Below are 19,130 nucleotides of genomic sequence, written 5' to 3' on the forward strand. Positions count from 1 at the left end.
ATTTTTGAGGAGAGGGGGGGTATTGGAACTAAGATTTGGAAAGATTAATAAGATAGCAGGGCAGAGAGTGGAGAAGAAATTCCAGGATAAAAGGACAGCATATGCCAAGGGTCTAAGGAGGGGAATTATTATTATTATTATCATTTTTAATGGTAGGGATGGTGGCATGGCATAGGTTGTTAAAGCAGGCCAAGATCATATCATGTAGGGCCAAAGGGGTTGAGCGCAGCGGGGGGTGGGGGGGTGGGGGGGGGCCGGTCGGCACCGCACAGAGACCGCTCCGCCTACAATGCGGGAAAGACGTTCTGGGGAGTCGCGGAGGGCAAGCTGGAGGAAAAGCCAGTCTAAAGGGTGGATTCCCCTTACAAAAATGTAACCAATGAAAGAAGCCGACACACACAAAGGCCCCCTGGACGTGGTGTGTAGTGGGGAGGCACGCACGCCCAGGTAAGGCGGTGGCTTGGGAGAGTGAGCAGCGCAGGTCAAGGCGGTGGTCCCCAACCTCTTTTGGGCCACGGACCAATTTAATGTCAGAAAATATTTTCACGGACTGGCCTTTAGGGTGGGACGGATAAATGCACAAAATAAAATTATGTGACTGGCGTAAAAACTGTGGTATTTTTAAATATAATTGTCGAACTTAGGAGATAAGCGTCAAGAGTGAGTCTTAGACGGATGTAACAGAGGGAATCTGGTCATTTTTTAAAAATAAAACATCGTTCAGACTTAAATATAAATAAAACGGAAATAATGTAGGTTATTTATTCTTTCTCTGCGGACCGGTACCAAATGGCCCATGGACCGGTACCAGTCCACGGCTCCGGGGTTGGGGACCACTGGGTCAAGGAGCCCGAGGGGATGTGCGGCAAACAACGTTTAGTTTAATTTCCCCTATTTTGCTTCAGTCACCAGTTTGGTAAGAGGAGAATTTCAACCATCTGTAAGCAATCCAAATGCCTTACTAACCTGCCTACCCACCCCACCCCACCCCCCCACACAAAGAAAAACAGAAGCTCGTTCCTGAGCTGTACGTCTGCATTCTCCATAATCATTGCTCTGTATTATAGCTCTTGTCATCTTACATTATACATAAATAACTGATCAACCAAACACAAACCCACTGACACACACACACACACATGCTGGATCTAGAATACGAGCAGGGTAAGGCCTAATATTAATTTCACTGGTAAATAACAAAACAAGAGTAAACACGAGCAATGTTAAGACGAGTATTGTGTTTCTGAACACTTCTGGGAAAGGAAACGTCTCAAGAAATGGAAAGGGGAAGCTAGGATCAGGCTGACCATATTTGAAGGGCACCAATGCCATCCTTTTTTCTTTTGACATTCATGAGCATAAGGATAGTGTCTTGGGTCGACCAGCTGGCCCCTTGAACCATCATCCGTTACCTCACCCACTTGAACAAGTCACATAATAATCTTCTACGGTTCCCTACTGAACGTACAGGTGCTGGTCTTAACCCACCCAGCACGATCGAAGTGGGCTTATGCTTCTTGAACTCCCAGGGTGTGTAGCACCGTGCTAGGTAGGTAGGTGTCCAAAAAATGCATCTGTCCACCAGCGTCCTAAATGAGGTCTGTCTCTGCCTCCGTCATTCTCCTGATGTGTGTTTCGGATCACAAAGGATGAGCTCTTGGTCTCTGCTTTCATGGATCCTACTCCTGGGCTCCTCGGTGGCATCTGATACCATCAGACCCTCCTGCGGTCTTTTGTGACTGAAGTTTTCTGGTTCTAACCTTTCCTCCCTAACCGCCCGTGGTTCCTTCGTATCTGCATCTGCAAGTACGCACTCCACAAAGAGCGTGTTCCTCTCCTGCCCCTCTTCCCCTATAAGAAATGGATTGCATCGCATTTCAAATCAGTGCGGGTATCTGTCACCATCTGTCACATTGTATGCAAAGTACCTGCTTATGGGACTCTCTGTCCACCTAGATTTCAACTCCTCTTGAGCCCCAGCGCCTGGCACAAAGCCAGCAGCTAGATGCTCAGCACAAGCCAGCCCAAACGAACAGACTCTCTCCGGAAACGACACTAGCAGGTAGATTGGATAGAGAGTATCATCCCTGTTATATTGAGAGACACCCCCCCCCAAAAAAAAAGGCCAGGGACGCTAAGTAAACATGGAAAACATGATTCCTGGTGCTGGTGACTGAGATTCTCTGTCTTCAATGCAATACTCATTCTGACAGTGCCAATAGTGAAAGGGCTGTCAAGCTAATCTCGACGCTGTCGAAATACCGGCATCCAATCCTTTTCATGCTCTTCTGAGCAGCCTTAAATTGGCCAGTGCCTCTCTTAAAATATAGCCCGCAGGACCGAGCATGAAACTGCATGCGGCCTGACCCGCCATCACGCACTGGGATTATCGCTTCCCTCCTTCCACACTCCGCTGTTCTATTAATAGAGCCTAAGATTGCATTAGGGTTCTCAACAGCCTCCTTGCGCTGTAGGCTCACACCAAGCTTGTGACCAGCTCACCCCACCCTCCCCGGGTCTTCCTCACGAAAGCCTTCCGTCAAGCCGGGCCTCCCCATCAGCCACCGGGGCAACTGATTTTTTCGAATGCTCATGATTATCTATGATGAGAAGGTACACAACAAGGTCTTGCCCTCCTTTCTTGGGTGGCGTCTGCTGAGTGGGTGAGGGGTCTTGGGGCCAGTTCAGAAGCCAGAGGCTTAGCCAGTCACTGTTGAGGCCTCTGGCACCATCCTTCCACAAAAGCAAGAGGATGGTGATGAAATTAATTTCTGGTTCGCATCAAATTATTCTTACATTCATCCCTTCTTCTTTTGGATTGTGGTCCCTTTTTATTGTGTTCTGATTCTGAGTGTTATACACAGAGCCTCTTGTCCCTCCCACCCATGGGCACAGCCACAGTTCCTTCCTTCCTTCCTTCCTTCCTTCCTTCCTTCCTTCCTTCCTTCCTTCCTTCCTTCCTCCCTCCCTCCCTCCCTCCCTCCCTCCCTCCCTCCCTTTTTTTTTTTTGTATTTTTCCGAAGTGAGAAGGGGGGGGCGGTAGACAGACAGACTCCCACAAGCGCCCAACCGGGATCAACCTGGCATGCCCACCAGGGGGCGATACTCAGCCCATTTGGAGCATTGCTCTGCTGCAATGGAGCCATTGTAGCCCTGAGGCGGAGTCCATGGAGCCATCTTCAGTGCCCGGGCCAACTTTGCTCCAATGGAGCCTTGGCTGTGAGAGGGGAGGCGAGAGACGACAGAAAGGAGAGGGGAAGGGTGGAGAAGCAGATGGACGCCTCTCCTGTGTGCCCTGGCCGGGAATCGAACCCAGGACTTCCACACGCCAGGCCCACGCTCTACCGCCGAGCCAACCAGCCAGGGCCACAGTTTATTTCTTATGCGCTCCCCGTGCCGTATTATTTCTAGCATGAGTGTCTCAGTCAGCAATCCGCTCTCCAGTCCATCCTCTGTTGTCCCCACATCTAATCTCCTCTCTTGTTCTTTTCCTCCGTCCGTCTCTCTGCCTGTGTTAATATCATGGCGACCTACCTGAACCCCCCCCCCAAGACATTACAGTGCTTCCTCTCTGTCCCCACTTTCTTGCATTAATTTTTTTGCAGCTGTTGGGAATTAGTTGGTAGTTGTAGAAATTGCAGTGAGGGCCACTGTAGTGGATCTTGGTTTCAACTCTAGGAAACCTCTGGATCTGTGGGGCTTGGAGCTTGGGATTTGAGAGCAGGGATTTGAAGTCTGACGTCTGGGCCCCCCCCCCCCCGCCCGCTGCCCCGCCCCCCGCCCCCCCCCACCCCCCCCCCGCTGAAAGTCAGCTTCTCTTTCCCTCCGCCAGTAGAGGGCACTAAAATGCATGCGCACAAGGAGGCGTTCCCACCATCCACCAGAAGAGGGCGTCATACCCTCAGTCCTCCAACGCTGGAATTTCTCACAGAAAAGAGATCTCTGGGTGGCCTCCTGAAGACTCAAAGATAGGATGAGATGACACTTACAGTCGTGTGACGACTGCTGCCTTGGCCACTTCCAGCAGTGTGCAAGTGGTAAAAAGCAAAGGATTTTGAAGAAGCAGACCCAACGTTGATCCAGGGTAATGGGTGTGTTGCTGGGAAGCCAGCCAGCGGATGGGACCACGAGGCCAGGCGGTGGACATGACCATGAAAATGGTGGGAGGTCACAGATGTAAGCTGCAGATGCTGTGGAGGGGGTCTGGGTGGAGGGGCCCTGCACATTTCCAGCTGTGACATTTAGATTTCTGTTTGGCAAAGGCAGGTCACGGTGGGGATGGGGGCCAGCTCCTAAGTGGGTGCGGAGAGGCGTAAGGGAAGGTGACAGAGGCACCAAGTCAACCGTTTCCAGGTGGAGTTAAAAGGCACAGCCATTTTCTTCTGGGGGCCCCAGTGCCTTTCATCAGGACGAAGTTGGTAACTGATTAAAAAAGAAGAAATGGAAGATTAAGCCCGAGAGGCCCGAGGAGAAAATGGTTTCCAGGTGGCAAGGGCGGCTACTCCATTAACACCGCCGGGCGTTCGGGCAGCCCAAGGTCCCCTCACCCGCCCAGGCAGCGCTGGGCGACCACCAGCTCCGAGAGGTAAACGGCTCCCAACTGCCAGGCAGGGAAGATGTTTAATAAAATATTTACCTACGTGTACAGGAATAATGATGGCAGAATGACAGGCAGCAGTTAAACAGCGTTAAGGTGCGCAGGAGAGCAGCTCGGGGATATTTTTAATGAGGATGGTAACTTTTCTGTTTAATTACCGAGGCTTCTCTCTTGCGGCTGTTATGTACCCACGCTCATAGGAGAGAGCTCTGGTCGGGGAGGGGCTCACCAGGATGGCATCGAGCACCCCCTGCAGGAACCTGCCACCCCAAGGGGCTGAAGCCAGACTCACTCCCAGCTCCAAACTGCTGCCTGCACCTCTTGTAACTCCTGGAGATGCAAGATTTCCCATCCCTGTCCCCAGCGCACCTAGAAGGATCCTGGGCTGCGGGCTTTCAGTGAGTTTGATATTAAGTAGGAGTCTGACCTGTTCTTGTTCAGCTGGGTTTGGAGGCAGCGTTTGCCCTGGTTGAGTGTGATACCAACTGAGGTGGAGACGAGGAAAGAGGAAAGCAGAGGGCACAAAAGGGGGCAAAACTCTTCAGCTCTACACTAGGCATCTGGCTGTAGCCAGTGTGAAAACAGATACAAAAGGAAACTGGCTCAATACGTTTTAACTTTTTCCTCCTTTAGGGAGCTTTTTGTATTTCCTTCTCGGGTTTGGAAAATAAATAAAAACAAAACAAAACCTTTTCTCCATCATTTAAATTAAGAAAAACTTTTAATTTCCCTACATATATCAAACACTGTTAGGAGGAAACACACTCCGCATAAAGGTAGCCGTATATTAGCTCGGTAGTGTTTGAAAGATTAGAATTTCACTTCCTGTCAGCCTCACACATTTTCCCCAGATCCTTCTCTTCCCAGATAATTTATACCTCCAGTTATGACTCTTAGAAAGATACCATCTCAGTTTTCCCATATCATACAATACCTAGAAGAAGGACTAACCGGGATCTGCACACACATGCTTAGTTTTTAGTTCTTGCAAAAAACCCCAAAAACCAAACTAGCCCTGAATTTAAAAGCACACTCAACAGTCACAATTCTTGAAGAAAGACCTCTTTATTGATTTATTTAAAAGAAATACAAAGGCCCAGCACTTTAAGACATGGAATTTATCCTTGCTGAAATTTTAGTTTGTTTTATTTTAGTGTTAATTTATTGATTGATTTTAGAGAGAGGAAGGGAGAGAGAAAGAGACAGAAACATTGATCAGTTCCTGTATGTGCCCGGACCGGGGATTAAACCCACCACCTTTCATGTTTCCGGACAATACTCTAACCAACCGAGCTATGCGGACAGAGCATACCTACCCTCGCTGAAATTTCCATGAATACAAATTCATTTCACTAATTATTTTCTGGTAAAAATATGGTTTGCTTTTTTTTTTTGGTGCCAAGTCCACCATGTCTGTCCTTAAGAGTAAGGCTGGTAACTCCAGGAGACAGATAAAGTGAACAGACTCTTTCATCAGCTAGGCGCTCCGTGCAGCGGGGGAAAGCAATACCCAAAAGTAAACAAAGAGCGTTGTGTGGAAAAGAGCAGGTTTAAATTAATCTTGCTTCTCCAATTTGAAAACATGCTCACGGTTGTTAGTAACCGAGTCAAGACATTTAAATCACATATATACTTTTATATCTTGACAGTGACCTTTTCTAAGTGTGCAGCGGGGATAAGAGGAAGAGCAGAGAGGTGCTCCGGGAACAGCGTTGGAGGTAATTGAACATGAAATGTGTTGCAATCTGATAACATTAATAATATGCAATCTCCACTTTATATCTCATACGCAGTTCATTTGGCCAGGGTCTACCTAAAGCGCTCTCTAAATGTTAGCCTATGAATCCTGTTGCAAACCTGTAAGGCAAGCAGCTCTATCTTAGTGCATGGTGTAGCATCTTTGTATTCGTCATCTATTCTGCGTAACAAATTACCCCAGAACTTAGTAGCTTCACACAGCAAGTATTTTTATTATCTCACACAGTATCTGAGGGTCAGGTGTAAGAGTGGCTTAGCTGGAAGGTGCTGGCTCAGGGTCTGTCACAAAGTAAGTAGTCAAGATGTGGGCAGCGGTTGTTGTCATCTGAAGGCTTGGCTGGAGCTTGCAGACCCACTTTCAAGGTCTCTAACCCACAATTCTGGCAAATTGGTTCAGGTTATCAACAGGAGACCTCCATTCTTCTCCACATGGGCCTCTCCATCCGGCTAATTGAGTGTTTTCAGGGTATGGCATTGGTTTCCCCCAAAGCAGGATCCAAGAGAGATAGTAAGGCGGCCACCACAACACCTTCTATGACCGAGCCTTCGAAGTCACCAACCATCATCTCCTCCATTTTCTGTTCATTGCAAGCCAGTTACTAAGTACAGCCCACTCTCAGGGGAAGGGAATTAGGCTCCATCTTGGAGGAGTACCAAGAATTTATGGATGTATTTTAAGACCGCCAAGCCCCCTAGTTACAGATGGGACAGTTGAGACTGATGGTGGTTTGTCAGTTCCAGGTCACTGAGCTACTGGCAAGACCCACACGCAGGGCAGCGGGCTGCTTCATTTCCCTTCTGTCGTGCCATCTACACATAAAGCGAAACAGAAAACCTCATACTCCTGACATCACTGCACACAAATCCAAACCCACCTCTTTAAAATGGCCGAGACCCTGTAAAAGCCACCAGGAGGCTCTGTGTTGGGCAACGAATCCACTGGCCACGAGACCGGAAGGCCGGGGTCAGCTTTCCTCTCAGCCCCGTGACCTTGAGGAAACACCACCTGTCTCAGTGATGGTGTCTTCCTCTGTGAGATCAGAGGGGCCCGCCCAGTGGTTCCCAAATGTGGATTGCCCGTCACAGTCCTCTGGAGAAACAAAAGACTCACGGGCCTTCCATTACATTCTCTCCACTCCCACCCTCCAGGAATCTGCATAATTAAAACGGAGTCTGATGGACCGCTAGGCAGAGAGCATGACCCGCTGGGGTACGTGACGTCTCAGCTTCCAGCGCTAATATTATCTGAACATCGCTCCCGACTGGGTGTGCCCAGGTAACTCATCATCAGGGGGAAAAAAAAAAAGATGCCTGGGGTCTCTCCCCAAGCAAAGCAAGTCAGACATTCTGGGATAGAGCCCAGTGATCATCATGGCTTGATCACGTCCATTGGTTTGTTTGAAAAGGATTCTGTGCAGCCTTAGTTTTAAAAGTTGGGAGGTTTTAAAAAAGACCACTACCCAGACTGTCCCCAAGACAGGTTAAATCCGAATCTCGGGGGTGGGACTAAGTGTCATTATTTTTTCAGTTTCCCAGGTAAATGTAACATATAGCCTCATGGACCTGCATTTGCCTCGCTTGAGATCATTCCAATGCCGCCTTACCCATAAAAGATTATTCAGCAGCAAAATTATTCAGAAATCTTAGAGGCCACAGCACTCTAAGGAAAAAAAAATAATGCATTCAAAGTGGAAGTGAGTTCTGTTTCTGGCAATATGGCAGACTAAATAACTTAAAAATCCTCCCATCCTACATCATCTCTAAAGACTGGTCAAAATGCAATGCACAGCCATTGAAATAAGCTCCGGGGACAGTAAGGAAAGGCCCCCAGGGCAGGAAGCAGGAGGTGATGCCAGTGAGCACGGTGAGCGAGCAAGCCCGTCTTGGCAGGTCCGCTGGCCTCGCAAGCCTGAAGTCTGGGCATCAGAGTGGAAAAGAGACTGTGGTTTGGGCCTGTTAAAATACGGGGAGACGGGACTGAGATCAGCGCATAGGCGGGGACCCACCAAAGGGTGAATCATTATAGCAATAATTCATTGGAAAAACATCTCCCCGGTGGCACAGGGAGACAAGAAAAGTGAACTGCCTTGGCATGAGTTGAAAGTGGAGGAAAAAAAGCCTTTGTTGAGACTTTGGGACTACCGCCCAGCCTGCATGTAAACTCGGGGCTGGAATTTACCCTACCTGTATGGTCTAGGAACCCCAAAGCCGAAAAATGAATCCAGGAGTACAGGCCCAGCACCAGACTACAACATTGACATGAGTACAGTCCACCATATCTGCAGTGTGGCAGACACCAGAGTCTCAGGGACCTCAGACCTGAGCACTATCGGACAGACCATCCAATGAGGTAAACGAGATTCAAGACAGGAAAGAACATTTGAAACCCCGAGGAAGTGGCCTAATCCTCTATGCAGAAAAGGTGGGTACGAGAGAGCGCTAAATGGAGCCTCTAGAAATTACACACACAGTCTTTGAAATGAAACGCACAGCAGACAAGTTACGTGGCAGGTTAGACAGGGCCGAAGAAAACACGGCAGATGGCTCACAGCACATGGCCCAGGAAGCAGCACAGACAGACAAAGTGAGGGAAGTCTGAGCGGCAGGTGCATTATACACCCAACTACCAGGAGGAGGGCCGTGAGAGACATCAGGGACCCAGGACTTAAGAGAGACAATGACTGGAAGTTTTCCAGATTTGATAAAACAAACAAAACAAAACAAACAGGAATCCTGAAACTGTGGCTATATAATGAATCTTGAACCAGGTAAATGAAAACAACTTCATACCTAAACACAAGCATGGTAAGAATGCAGGGCGCCAAAGACAAACATCTCAAAACCAGAGAGAAAAGGCAGATTACCTACGAAGGAATGACATTTGGGCTGACAGCAAGTGTCTCGGCAATAAAAAGACACGACATAAAACAAAAGAAGTGCTGAAGGTAAAAGAACGTTCAATCTAGAATTCAATACCCAGAGAAATCATCATTCAAGGGTAAGAGCGAATTAAGATAACTTTATAATATTAATGGAGAAAGCATGTCATTCACATAACCTCCCTGAAAGAATGACTAAAAGACATGTCTCAGGGAAAAAGACTGGTCCCTAGAGGAAAAGGAACAGTAGGCTAGAAACAAAGGTGAGTACATTGGGAAACATGGATAAATCTGACCAATGATTATGTAAAACTAAAATGACATCGTGATTCCGTTTAAGGCTATAAAAAGCAGATGGGTCTCAAATAGCTAGCAACAAGAACCTGTAAAACCAAGCACGTGATTGAAGTCGGATCATTCTTAGCTTACTGTCTAGTTTTAGAGAGGTTGGATCAAGTGTATAGGTTAAAAAGCATAATCACTAAGATAATAGAAACAGAACTTGTAACTTCTGAGTTAAAGAAGAGAGGGAAACAAAAAATTCTTGATCAATTCAGTAGAGGAGAAGAACAGAAATAAACAAAAACCTTAGAGAAAGCAGAATGCATATAACGTGTACAATGAGCAAGAAGACAAATTTTAAAATGTCAGGAATTAGGAGACCAATAGGCCCTCTTAAACATTGCTACTGGGGATACACATTAGATGAGCACTTTGGAATAGAGTTTAGCACTATCTTGTAAAGGTTACATTCACATATCCTACGACCCAGGAATCACTCCAGAGAGAAATTCTTGCCCACATACAGCAGGAGAGAAGAATGCTCATGACAGCTCTGCTTGTAAAAGCAAAAAGAGAGAACTCAAAAGCCTATGATATTATGAACCAATGTCAGCCCAATAAATTCAATAAAGGAAAGAAAAGGTCTATGACAAGAGAATGGACGAACTAAACTGTGGCATAGCCATGCAATGAAATATTATACAACTATGAAAAAGAATGAACTATCACCAGTTGCAACAATCTAGTTAAAGCTTAATACCATGATGAGTAAAAATCAAGCCTCAAAAATTCTTCATAAAATTTTAAAACAAGTGTGTGAGGCTCTGGCCAGTTGGCTCAGTGGTAGAGTGTCAGCCCAGTGTGTGGAAGTCCTGGGTTCGATTCCTGGCTAGGGCACACAGGAGAAGTGCCCATCTGCTTCTTTACTCTTCTCCCTCTTGCTTCTTTCTGTCTCTCTCTCTCTCTCTCTCTCTTCTCCTTCCCTCCTGCAGCCATGGCTCGATTGGAGCAAGCTGGCCCTGGGCACTGAGGATGGCTCTATGGCCTCCACCTCAGGCATTAAAAAATGGCTTTGGTTGCCATGGAGCAATGCCTCAGATGGGCAGAGCATCGCCCCCTAGAGGGCTTGCTGGGTGGATTCCAGTCCGGGCGCATGCGGGAGTCTGTCTCTCCCTCCCCTTCTGTCACTAAATAAATAAAAAAAAAAACCAAAAATAGGCCCTGGCCAGTTGGCTCAGTGGTAGAGCATCGGCCTGGCGTGCAGAAGTCCCGGATTCGATTCCTGGCCAGGGCACACAGGAGAAGTGCCCATTTGCTTCTCTACCCCTTCCCCTCCCCTTCCTCTTTGTCTCTCTCTTCCCCTCCTGCAGCCGAGGCTCCACTGGAGCAAAGATGGCCTGGGCGCTGGGGATGGCTCCTTGGCCTCTGCCCCAGGCGCTAGAGTGGCTCTGGTCGCAACAGAGCAATGCCCCGGAGGGGCAGAGCATCGCCCCCTGGTGGGCAGAGCGTCGCCCCCTGGTGGGCGTGCCGGGTGGATCCCAGTCGAGCGCTTGCGGAAGTCTGTCTGACTGTCTCTCCCCGTTTCCGGCTTCAGAAAAATACAGAACCCCCCCCAAAAAAAAACAAACAACAAAACCCAAAAACAAGTGTGTGATAAAAACTTGATATAACAAGTAAAGGATACAAAAAAGATATGCCAGGCAAATACTAACTAGATGTTTAAGTACTTATATTTATCACAGGCAAAGTAGACTTTAAAGCAAAAAAGCACTAGGTTTAAAGCTCATTGGTTAGAACATGGACCCACTATGTCAGGTTGAAGGTTTGATCCCTGGTCAGGGCACATACAAGCATCAACTAATGAATGCATAAATAAATGGAACCACAAATCAATGTTTCTTTCTCTTCCTTCCCCTTTTTCTATATCTCTCGCAAACCAATAAAAAAACTTTTAAAAATTCTAATGGTAAATAAAGATTGTGCATATATTAAAACAACAGTTCACTCTGAAAACATAGTAAATCTAAGCTTGTATATGCCTACTAACATAGCCTCAAAATATATGAAGCAAAAAGACAAAAAATATATAAAAATGCACATAGATTTTAACAGCCCTTCCATACTTTAAAAATTATTTTCCTCTCCAATGAAATCAATTAAAAATTGAAAAATTAATAAAAAAATTGTCTTCTCGAGGGATAATTTGAGAGATTTAGAGGGGAAATTGGCAAATACAGTCATGTACGGAGATTTTCGTGTATCATTATAAAAAAGCTATAGATCAAGAAGACAGAATATTAGCAAGGCTATAGAATATTGGGATAGCATAATTAACAAGCTTGATTTAATAGACCTATATAGAATGTCACATTTATCAATTAAGGCATACATATATTTTTCAAAACCATATGGAACAGTTACGAAAAAACCGACCACTTCTCAAAGCAAGTTTCAACAAATAACAGTCTATCTGCTTCGTACAGACACCTTGTCTGGCCTGAATTCAGTTACATTAGACCCGAATAACTGGGAAAAAAAAAGTTATGTTTAGAAATGTAAAAAAACACATGTAGTGAGCTAAAGAAGAAATCATTTTTGAAATCTAAATATTCTTTGCCTGGGATGATAATAAAATTTGTATAGATTCTGTGGAACGCAGTTAGAGTGGTACCCAGAGTGAAATCTGTAGCATTAAGTGTCAAGATAAAAACAGAGAAGGCTGAAAATTAATTACTTAAGCCACCAATTCAAGAAAAATTTAAAAAGGCAACAGAATAAACACAAAGAAAGCAGATATATATTAATAAGATTCACTATATATCTTAAATATGGTATGCATTCTTATATAGTCAATTCTTATATAGTGGTGGGTTCGATCCCCAATCAAAGCACATACAAGAATCAACCAATACTGACCAGGCGGTGGCGCAGTGGATAGAGCATTGGACTGGGATGCGGAGGATCCAGGTTCGAGACCCCAAGGTCGCCAGCTTGAGCGCAGGCTCATCTGGTTTGAGCAAAGCTCACCAGCTTGGACCCAAGGTCGCTGGCTCAAGCAAGGGGTTACTCGGTCTGCTGAAGGCCCGTGGTCAAGGCACATATGAGAAAGCAATCAATGAATAACTAAGGTGTCACAACGAAAAACTGATGATTGATGCTTCTCATCTCTCTCCGTTCCTGTCTGTCTGTCCCTATCTATCCTTCTCTCTGACTTTGTCTCTGTAAAAAAAAAAAAAAAAAAAAGAACCAACCAATGAATGCATAAGTAAGTGAAACAACAGGTTGATGTTTCTCTCCCTCCCTCTCTCTCTCTCTCCCTGTCTCCCTTCCTCTCTAAAATCAATAAAAGTAAAAAAAAAAAATAAAAATAAAGGGAGATTTTAGGTACAACTGATCCATAAAAGAGAAGATTCATATTCAATAGTATATATTTATTTTTTATTGATTGATTTCAGCGAGAGGGGAAGGGAGAGAGAGAGAGAAATAGAGACAGGAACATCGAGCTGTTCTTGTACGTGCCCTGACAGGGATCAAACTGGTAACCTCTGCACTTCAGGAAGATGCTCTAACCAACCAAACGATCCAGATAGGGCATATCCAAAAATATTTAGGATGAGAAAATAGACATTATGGACAGATGCAGCAGGGGAAATGTATTGGGAAAACTATGAACAGCATTTTGTTAATAAATGTGAAAACCTAGATGGTATGAATAATTTCCTTGAAAAATCTAATGTGTAAAAATGGACTCAAGAAGAATATAAAACCTAAAGAGATCCACAGCCATTAAAGAAATGGAATCGGTAGTTAAAAACCAACCTAGGAAATGTTTATCCCAGACTCAGACATTTTACCGGCAGGTTCTACCAAACATTCAAGGAACACATAATTCCAATTTTATACACACTGTTCCAGAAAATGGAAAAAGGAAGGAACATTTACCAGTTCATTTTATGAGGCCAGTATAACCAGACAAAGGCAGTACGGGAAGGGAAAATTACAGCCAATTGGACTCACAGAAATGGATACCAAAACAAAAAATCCTGCACTGAAATTAGATGTTGACCTTCATTCATTCATTCATCCTTTCAGTTGTTCAACAAATATTTATTGAGCGTCCACCATGCACCAACAGGCACTGCTAATACCTGGAGAGCAGAAATGGACGGGAACTTAGGGCCTGGGGGAGGAGATGAGCAATAAAGCAAATGATCACACAGGGTTAGGGGCACGGAGGACTTTTTGGCAGGATAATAACAGTGCATGCCACGGGGTATCTGACCTGGGTAGAGCGGTTAGGGAGAGCTTCCCAGACACACTGGTGGGATAGGAATGGGCGTGGGAAGAATGCAGGAGACTATTGCAGGGGCTCAAGGGAGAGATCTGTGATGCAGGAGCAGGAAAGATGAATTTGAGAGATATTTAGGAAGACCTTAAAGACCACATACCACAGAAGACCTTTGTGATGGATTGCCTATGGGAAGGGGTCAACCCAAAGAGGGGTCAACCTTGTTTCTAGGATGATAGAGGGAACTTTCAAAGAGGTTCGCATTTGAGGGGGGGAGCCAGGTTATGGACATGTTGGGTTTGGGGGACCTTTAGGAAGGCTAACTGAATAGGAAATGAAGCAGACCCCAGAGCTCAGTGGGGAGGTCAGGCTGAAGATTTTGAGTGGCATCAGCATGTGAGTGGTATTTAAACCCATCCCCAGAGGAGCTCACCCAGAGAGCTTGTGAAGCTGGGGGCAGAGAATGAACACCGATGTTTAAAGGAAAGGCAGGGGAGGAGGAGTCAGGGCACAGAGACAGAGAAGGAATGGCTGCAAAGATAAAACCAGAAGAATGTCGGCTTCAAGGATACCAAGGGAAGAGTGAGTTACAAAAGGGAGTGTTCAACAGTGTCACGGGTGTGGAGATCCTAAGAGGGTGGAGGACTGACATTGTGCTTTGGAATTCTCCTGACAAGGGGTTACAGTAAGTGAGTGAGCTGGAGACGAAATGCATAATAATAATAAGCTATTATAATTAATGTAGTGAAGGGGACAGCAGGAGGGAATTCTGGGGGACAGTGAAACTCTTCTGTATCTTGGTTATGGTGGTGGTTACCGGACTCCAGGCATATGTCAAAACTCATAGAATTACAGACCACAAAGAATATATGTTACTGCATCCAAGTTAAAAATAAGTAAGTAAGAAACAATGTAGTAATAGAGATTTCAGATCTAGCTCTCTCCCACTGACTTTGTAACTGCAGTGCTGGCCCCTGTCGGGGTTTTAATTCAGCTCACTGTCAGCTTGTGGAAGTCTACAACAGGGAACAAGGGCACCCTACTCTCGCCTGCCTGCCTCGTGAAGGACAGAATAAATATGCAGGCAGCAGAGCCAAAGGGCATTGCACTGATGGCCAGAACCCCTTTTAGGAACTGACTGGTGGGGGCGAGCTTGGCTCCTCTGGGACCCTGATGTAAAATGAGGGTGTTGTAGCAAAGGCCTTTCTACCTCTGATGGTCTGTAGGTCTAGTATAAAAATCCAAATACAGTCCAATTAGCTCTGCTGTCTGCATTTTGTTATTGAGAATAATCATAATAAACAATTACTGTAATAACAACTGGCTCTTCAATGTGTTAGACCCCAGATGATCTGGGAAGCAGCTCGAAGTAACAGAAAACGCTTGGGCTTGCAATATAGAGCTTTTAAAGTGCCTTCTAAAAGTCATATGAAGTAATGATTGATAATAAGCATGACCCTTCTAGGTTTACAGTGAAAAAGGGACTGTATACATGCTCACTTCACTCTCTCCTCACACTCCATCAATCCTGACAGGGAGGAATGATCCCAGTTTAGGAGACAGACAGATTAAGAGTCTGATCACCCAACGCTTTGGCTGGTGTTGAGATTTTCCAAATCTTCCCCTTCCCAAGACCCACAGTGGATTCGGTACAGTGTTGGTGATGAGTGTATTCCATTGTCTCCATAAATCCTATGATAATTTAATGGAAAAGTGTTAACTGGACATCAATTCATGCTTAACACGAATCTGAGTATTTGATGAACCACAACTTTGTTGCCCCTCATGCCATATTAACTCAATTTATTGTAATAATTTAAAACAATAAAGATAATTGTTTTAAATACCCCATAAATTGAATCCAGCCTGAATTTAGCCAGCCTGAAATCTGCTGGAGAAGTGTGAGATGCCTTTGGAAAGCTACAAACATCGTAGTTTTGGAGTTGCCAGTGCGGGAAGGAGTGAAGCCAGTATTTATAAAGCACCTACTGTGTGCCAGACCCCGCAGCTGCACCACACAGCTCCTAGTGACAGGTGTCGGGTGGGGGAGGTGAGAGGGGGTTTCTGAAGCTACCATGAGCTACCTCCCCAGATGGTGGTGGGGGGCGGGGTTTGGGCTATTTTAACCACAAGCATTTTACTATCTCCATAAAGAAATACTAAAAGTATAGTGGACGAGTTGGAGAGGAGTTTCCTGAAATAACCACCCTTCCCAGTCATTCCAGAGGCTCTTCAAAACTATTTTTCACTATATACAAAATTTTGCTTTGAACCCCAATCATTTGACCTTGACACCTATAAACCTATTTCATTATTATTCTTAAAATGGTGCCTGATTAATGCAGAAACCCTTTCTTCGGCTTTCTCATTGCTCAAATCGTGTCAGTTTCTCAAAGTTCCAAAATAACCTTTCCCGGGCACGGATTCGTACCTCTGCCGGGGAAGGGCGGGGAGCCGCGCAGGACGTGCCGGTGTGGAGCGACAGCCAAAGAGAACTTCCAGCGCGAAAGGAAAATAAAACTTGTGGCTGGTGTTTGTGCGAGAGGGTCTCGGCCATCCTGAAGACCCCCGATCCTGATTGATTTCGGGGGCCGCCCGAGGAGCGCCAGGGTTTGGGTTTGATCGCGACGTCCTTGACCTAAATTCTGCGCGGTGGTTGGAAAAAGGGCGCAGAGCCGGGCGGGCGTCTGGTGCCCGGATCCCGGCGGCCGCGGCCTGCGAACTTGAATAGCGAGGCCGAACTAACAGGGGTGGGGGGCGTCTTCTGCCCTGCCCGACTAGGGTTCGGCCGCTGGCTTCCCGCGCCTCCCCCTCCCCCGACCCATCCGCTCCTCGCAGCCCACGTGACCCAGAAAAGTCGGGGTGCGCTTCCTAACGCCCCACGCCCGGCCCGCCTGGAGGCGGGGCCCCCTCGGGCCGCGGGGTTCGTGCACCGCCCCCGTGGGTCTGGCCGCGGGGGGCCGCTTGTGCGCGCGCGGGCAGGCGGGGGCCGCACCGGGGTGCGTGACGTCACCGGCATTGGTTACACGACGTTATAGAACTCCGCCCCACGTGCGCCTGGGAGGAGGGGGAGGAGGAGGAGATGGGGGTGGGGAGGAGGAGGGGGAGAGGTGGGGATGGGCCGGGGGGGGCGGGGACGGGGGGGGTGTGCGAGCAGTAGGGCTGAGCTAAGCCGAGCCCACGTGTGACGGCTCTCGCGGCTGCCCCGGCTCCGCTGCTCGCAGAGAGATTCGGAGGAGCCCGGGCGGGGGGGAGGAGGAGGGGGAGGAGGGAGCGGGAGATCTCGGGGCTCGGAGTCGGCCGCCGCTCCGCTCCGATCGCTGTGGGGCTCGGTTTTTTGGGGGTGGGGGGGCGGGGGGGCTCAGATATGGAGGCAAATGGGAGCCAAGGCACCTCGGGCAGCGCCAACGACTCCCAGCACGACCCCGGGTAAGTTTCCAGCCGCTGCCCACCGCGCCGCCTCGGGCTCGCTCTCCTTGCAGCGGCGGGGACGGCGGTGCGCGGAGCCCCGCATCTTCCGCGCCCCCCCGCCCCTCCCGCGCGCCCCCCTCCCGTGGAAGTTACACACCTTTGGATTGCATTTCGCCGTCACCTTCTCCCCCACCCCACCTCCCGGCTCTCGCTCGCTCGCTCCCCCCCGCTTTCCTTTTAGCTTTTGTAAGTTACACGTCAAAATGGCCGATCTGACATCGGTGCTCACTTCTGTTATGTTTTCTCCCTCTAGTAAAATGTTTATCGGTGGACTGAGCTGGCAGACCTCACCAGGTAAGGGAGGGAGGGGGGGACGCCTGGGTCCCCCCCTTCTTGGTTTCTTTATTGCTCTTTGTTATCCCGGTGTAGGAGCCCCCCCCCCGCCATTGACTCCCCACTTCTCCTGTACAAGGTTATTTTTTTAAATAGCAAATCCTTTCCAAGCCCTCTACGCGACCTCTGTTGCCGAATTTCCCCCGCGTGTGCAAAAAATGAAAAAACAAAACAATATATCAACAGAAAACTACTTTTGGTTTTTGTCCTTGATCAAAATTTGCATTGCTTTTTTCCCCACACCTTCTCTCCCCCCCATCTCTCTCTCTTTCTCTCTCTACAGATAGCCTTAGAGACTATTTTAGCAAATTTGGAGAAATTAGAGAATGTATGGTCATGAGAGATCCCACTACGAAACGCTCCAGGTAAACCATTCCCTTCTGGATTTTGTCTTTATTTTAGAACAAAGTTTAAGTGTTATTTTTGGAGGTGTCTTCGGAAGTAGCTAAGCGGATTTAGAATGGGGCTCAGGCATGTGGCTGGTTTCGAACGTCGCTCTATTCCACCCCCCCATAACCTCAAAGGTTATTATAAATTGGGGTTTGATCTCTGTCTGGGTACAGAGATACCCATATTTCCGCTTTAAGTCATTTTCCCGTCGCTTCTTTTTCTCCTGTCTAAAATGACATTCAGCTTCATTCACTTTCCACGTAGTTTTTTCCCCCTCTAATGTATGCTTCTCACCACTCCCAGCTCCCCAAACTCTTAAGCCCCTCTTAGAAAGCTGGATGAATCGCTTCTAAGTGCCGGGTTTTCATCGGAATAAAAGAAAGCGTTAAAAAAAAAAAAAAAAAAAAAGGGAAGGGGAGGAGGAGGAGAGGAAACTGAGGTGGCGAAAGAGTGGAGACACCAGCTTTTTCCAAGTTACCTCCACCAGCCCTGCCCCCTTCCACTTCTCCCATTAACCTGGTGTATTTTCTTAAGAGGTGGAGGGCTGCGGAGCGGTGGGGGTTTGGAAGAGGACTGTGGGGGGTGTGGGGGGCAACTTTTGTTCTTCATTCTGCAGTAGGGCTCACTCCCTGTTGCTTTCAATGGTGTCACATTTTCTTGTTTGTTTTTCTCCCTCTTTGTCTCATTTCAGAGGCTTCGGTTTCGTCACGTTCGCAGACCCAGCAAGTGTAGATAAAGTATTAGGGCAGCCCCACCATGAGTTAGATTCCAAGACGGTAGGTTGCTTTATGTTGTTGTTGTTCGCCCCTTTTCAGGACCGATCTGGGCATTGACAGCCTCATTTAAAGGGACAGTGCCTTCTTTTACTTCTGTGCTGAGAGCTGGGTACTTTTAAGCAGAGCTTGCGAGTTGGCACTAAAGTTTGCTACCATCACTGGGTTTTGGATTTTTTTTTCCCCCAGCAGGTCCCGCAGCAGCTCCAGTTGCTGCCAATTTATGCTTGGGGGAGGGGTCGGCTTGTTGGGGGGCGCTATTTTCCGGGCCAAAGGACCAAGTAAAGAAACTACCACGGAGCAAAGGCAACTTTTCTTTGTCAGAGAGCACAGCGTGGTTACCAACCGTAGTTGTGGGA

The 19,130-nt window shown here is 47.3% G+C and overlaps 1 protein-coding gene across 9 annotated transcripts in view; it reads left to right on the plus strand.

Moving 5' to 3' along the window:
- The first annotated feature begins 17,116 nt into the window (after window positions 1-17,116).
- Window positions 17,117-19,130, plus strand: part of MSI2 (musashi RNA binding protein 2) — a 416,318-nt gene continuing 414,304 nt past the window's right edge. For all 9 annotated transcript variants that reach the window (XM_066264029.1, XM_066264030.1, XM_066264023.1 and 6 more), the window contains exons 1-4: window positions 17,117-17,233; window positions 17,529-17,569; window positions 17,892-17,973; window positions 18,690-18,774. In XM_066264029.1, coding sequence (XP_066120126.1) covers window positions 17,172-17,233; window positions 17,529-17,569; window positions 17,892-17,973; window positions 18,690-18,774 — 270 coding nt within the window. In that variant the 5' untranslated portion in view covers window positions 17,117-17,171. The remainder of the gene's footprint in view (window positions 17,234-17,528; window positions 17,570-17,891; window positions 17,974-18,689; window positions 18,775-19,130) is intronic.

Source organism: Saccopteryx bilineata, chromosome 2 (genome assembly GCF_036850765.1).
Source record: "Saccopteryx bilineata isolate mSacBil1 chromosome 2, mSacBil1_pri_phased_curated, whole genome shotgun sequence".
NCBI lineage: Eukaryota > Metazoa > Chordata > Mammalia > Chiroptera > Emballonuridae > Saccopteryx > Saccopteryx bilineata.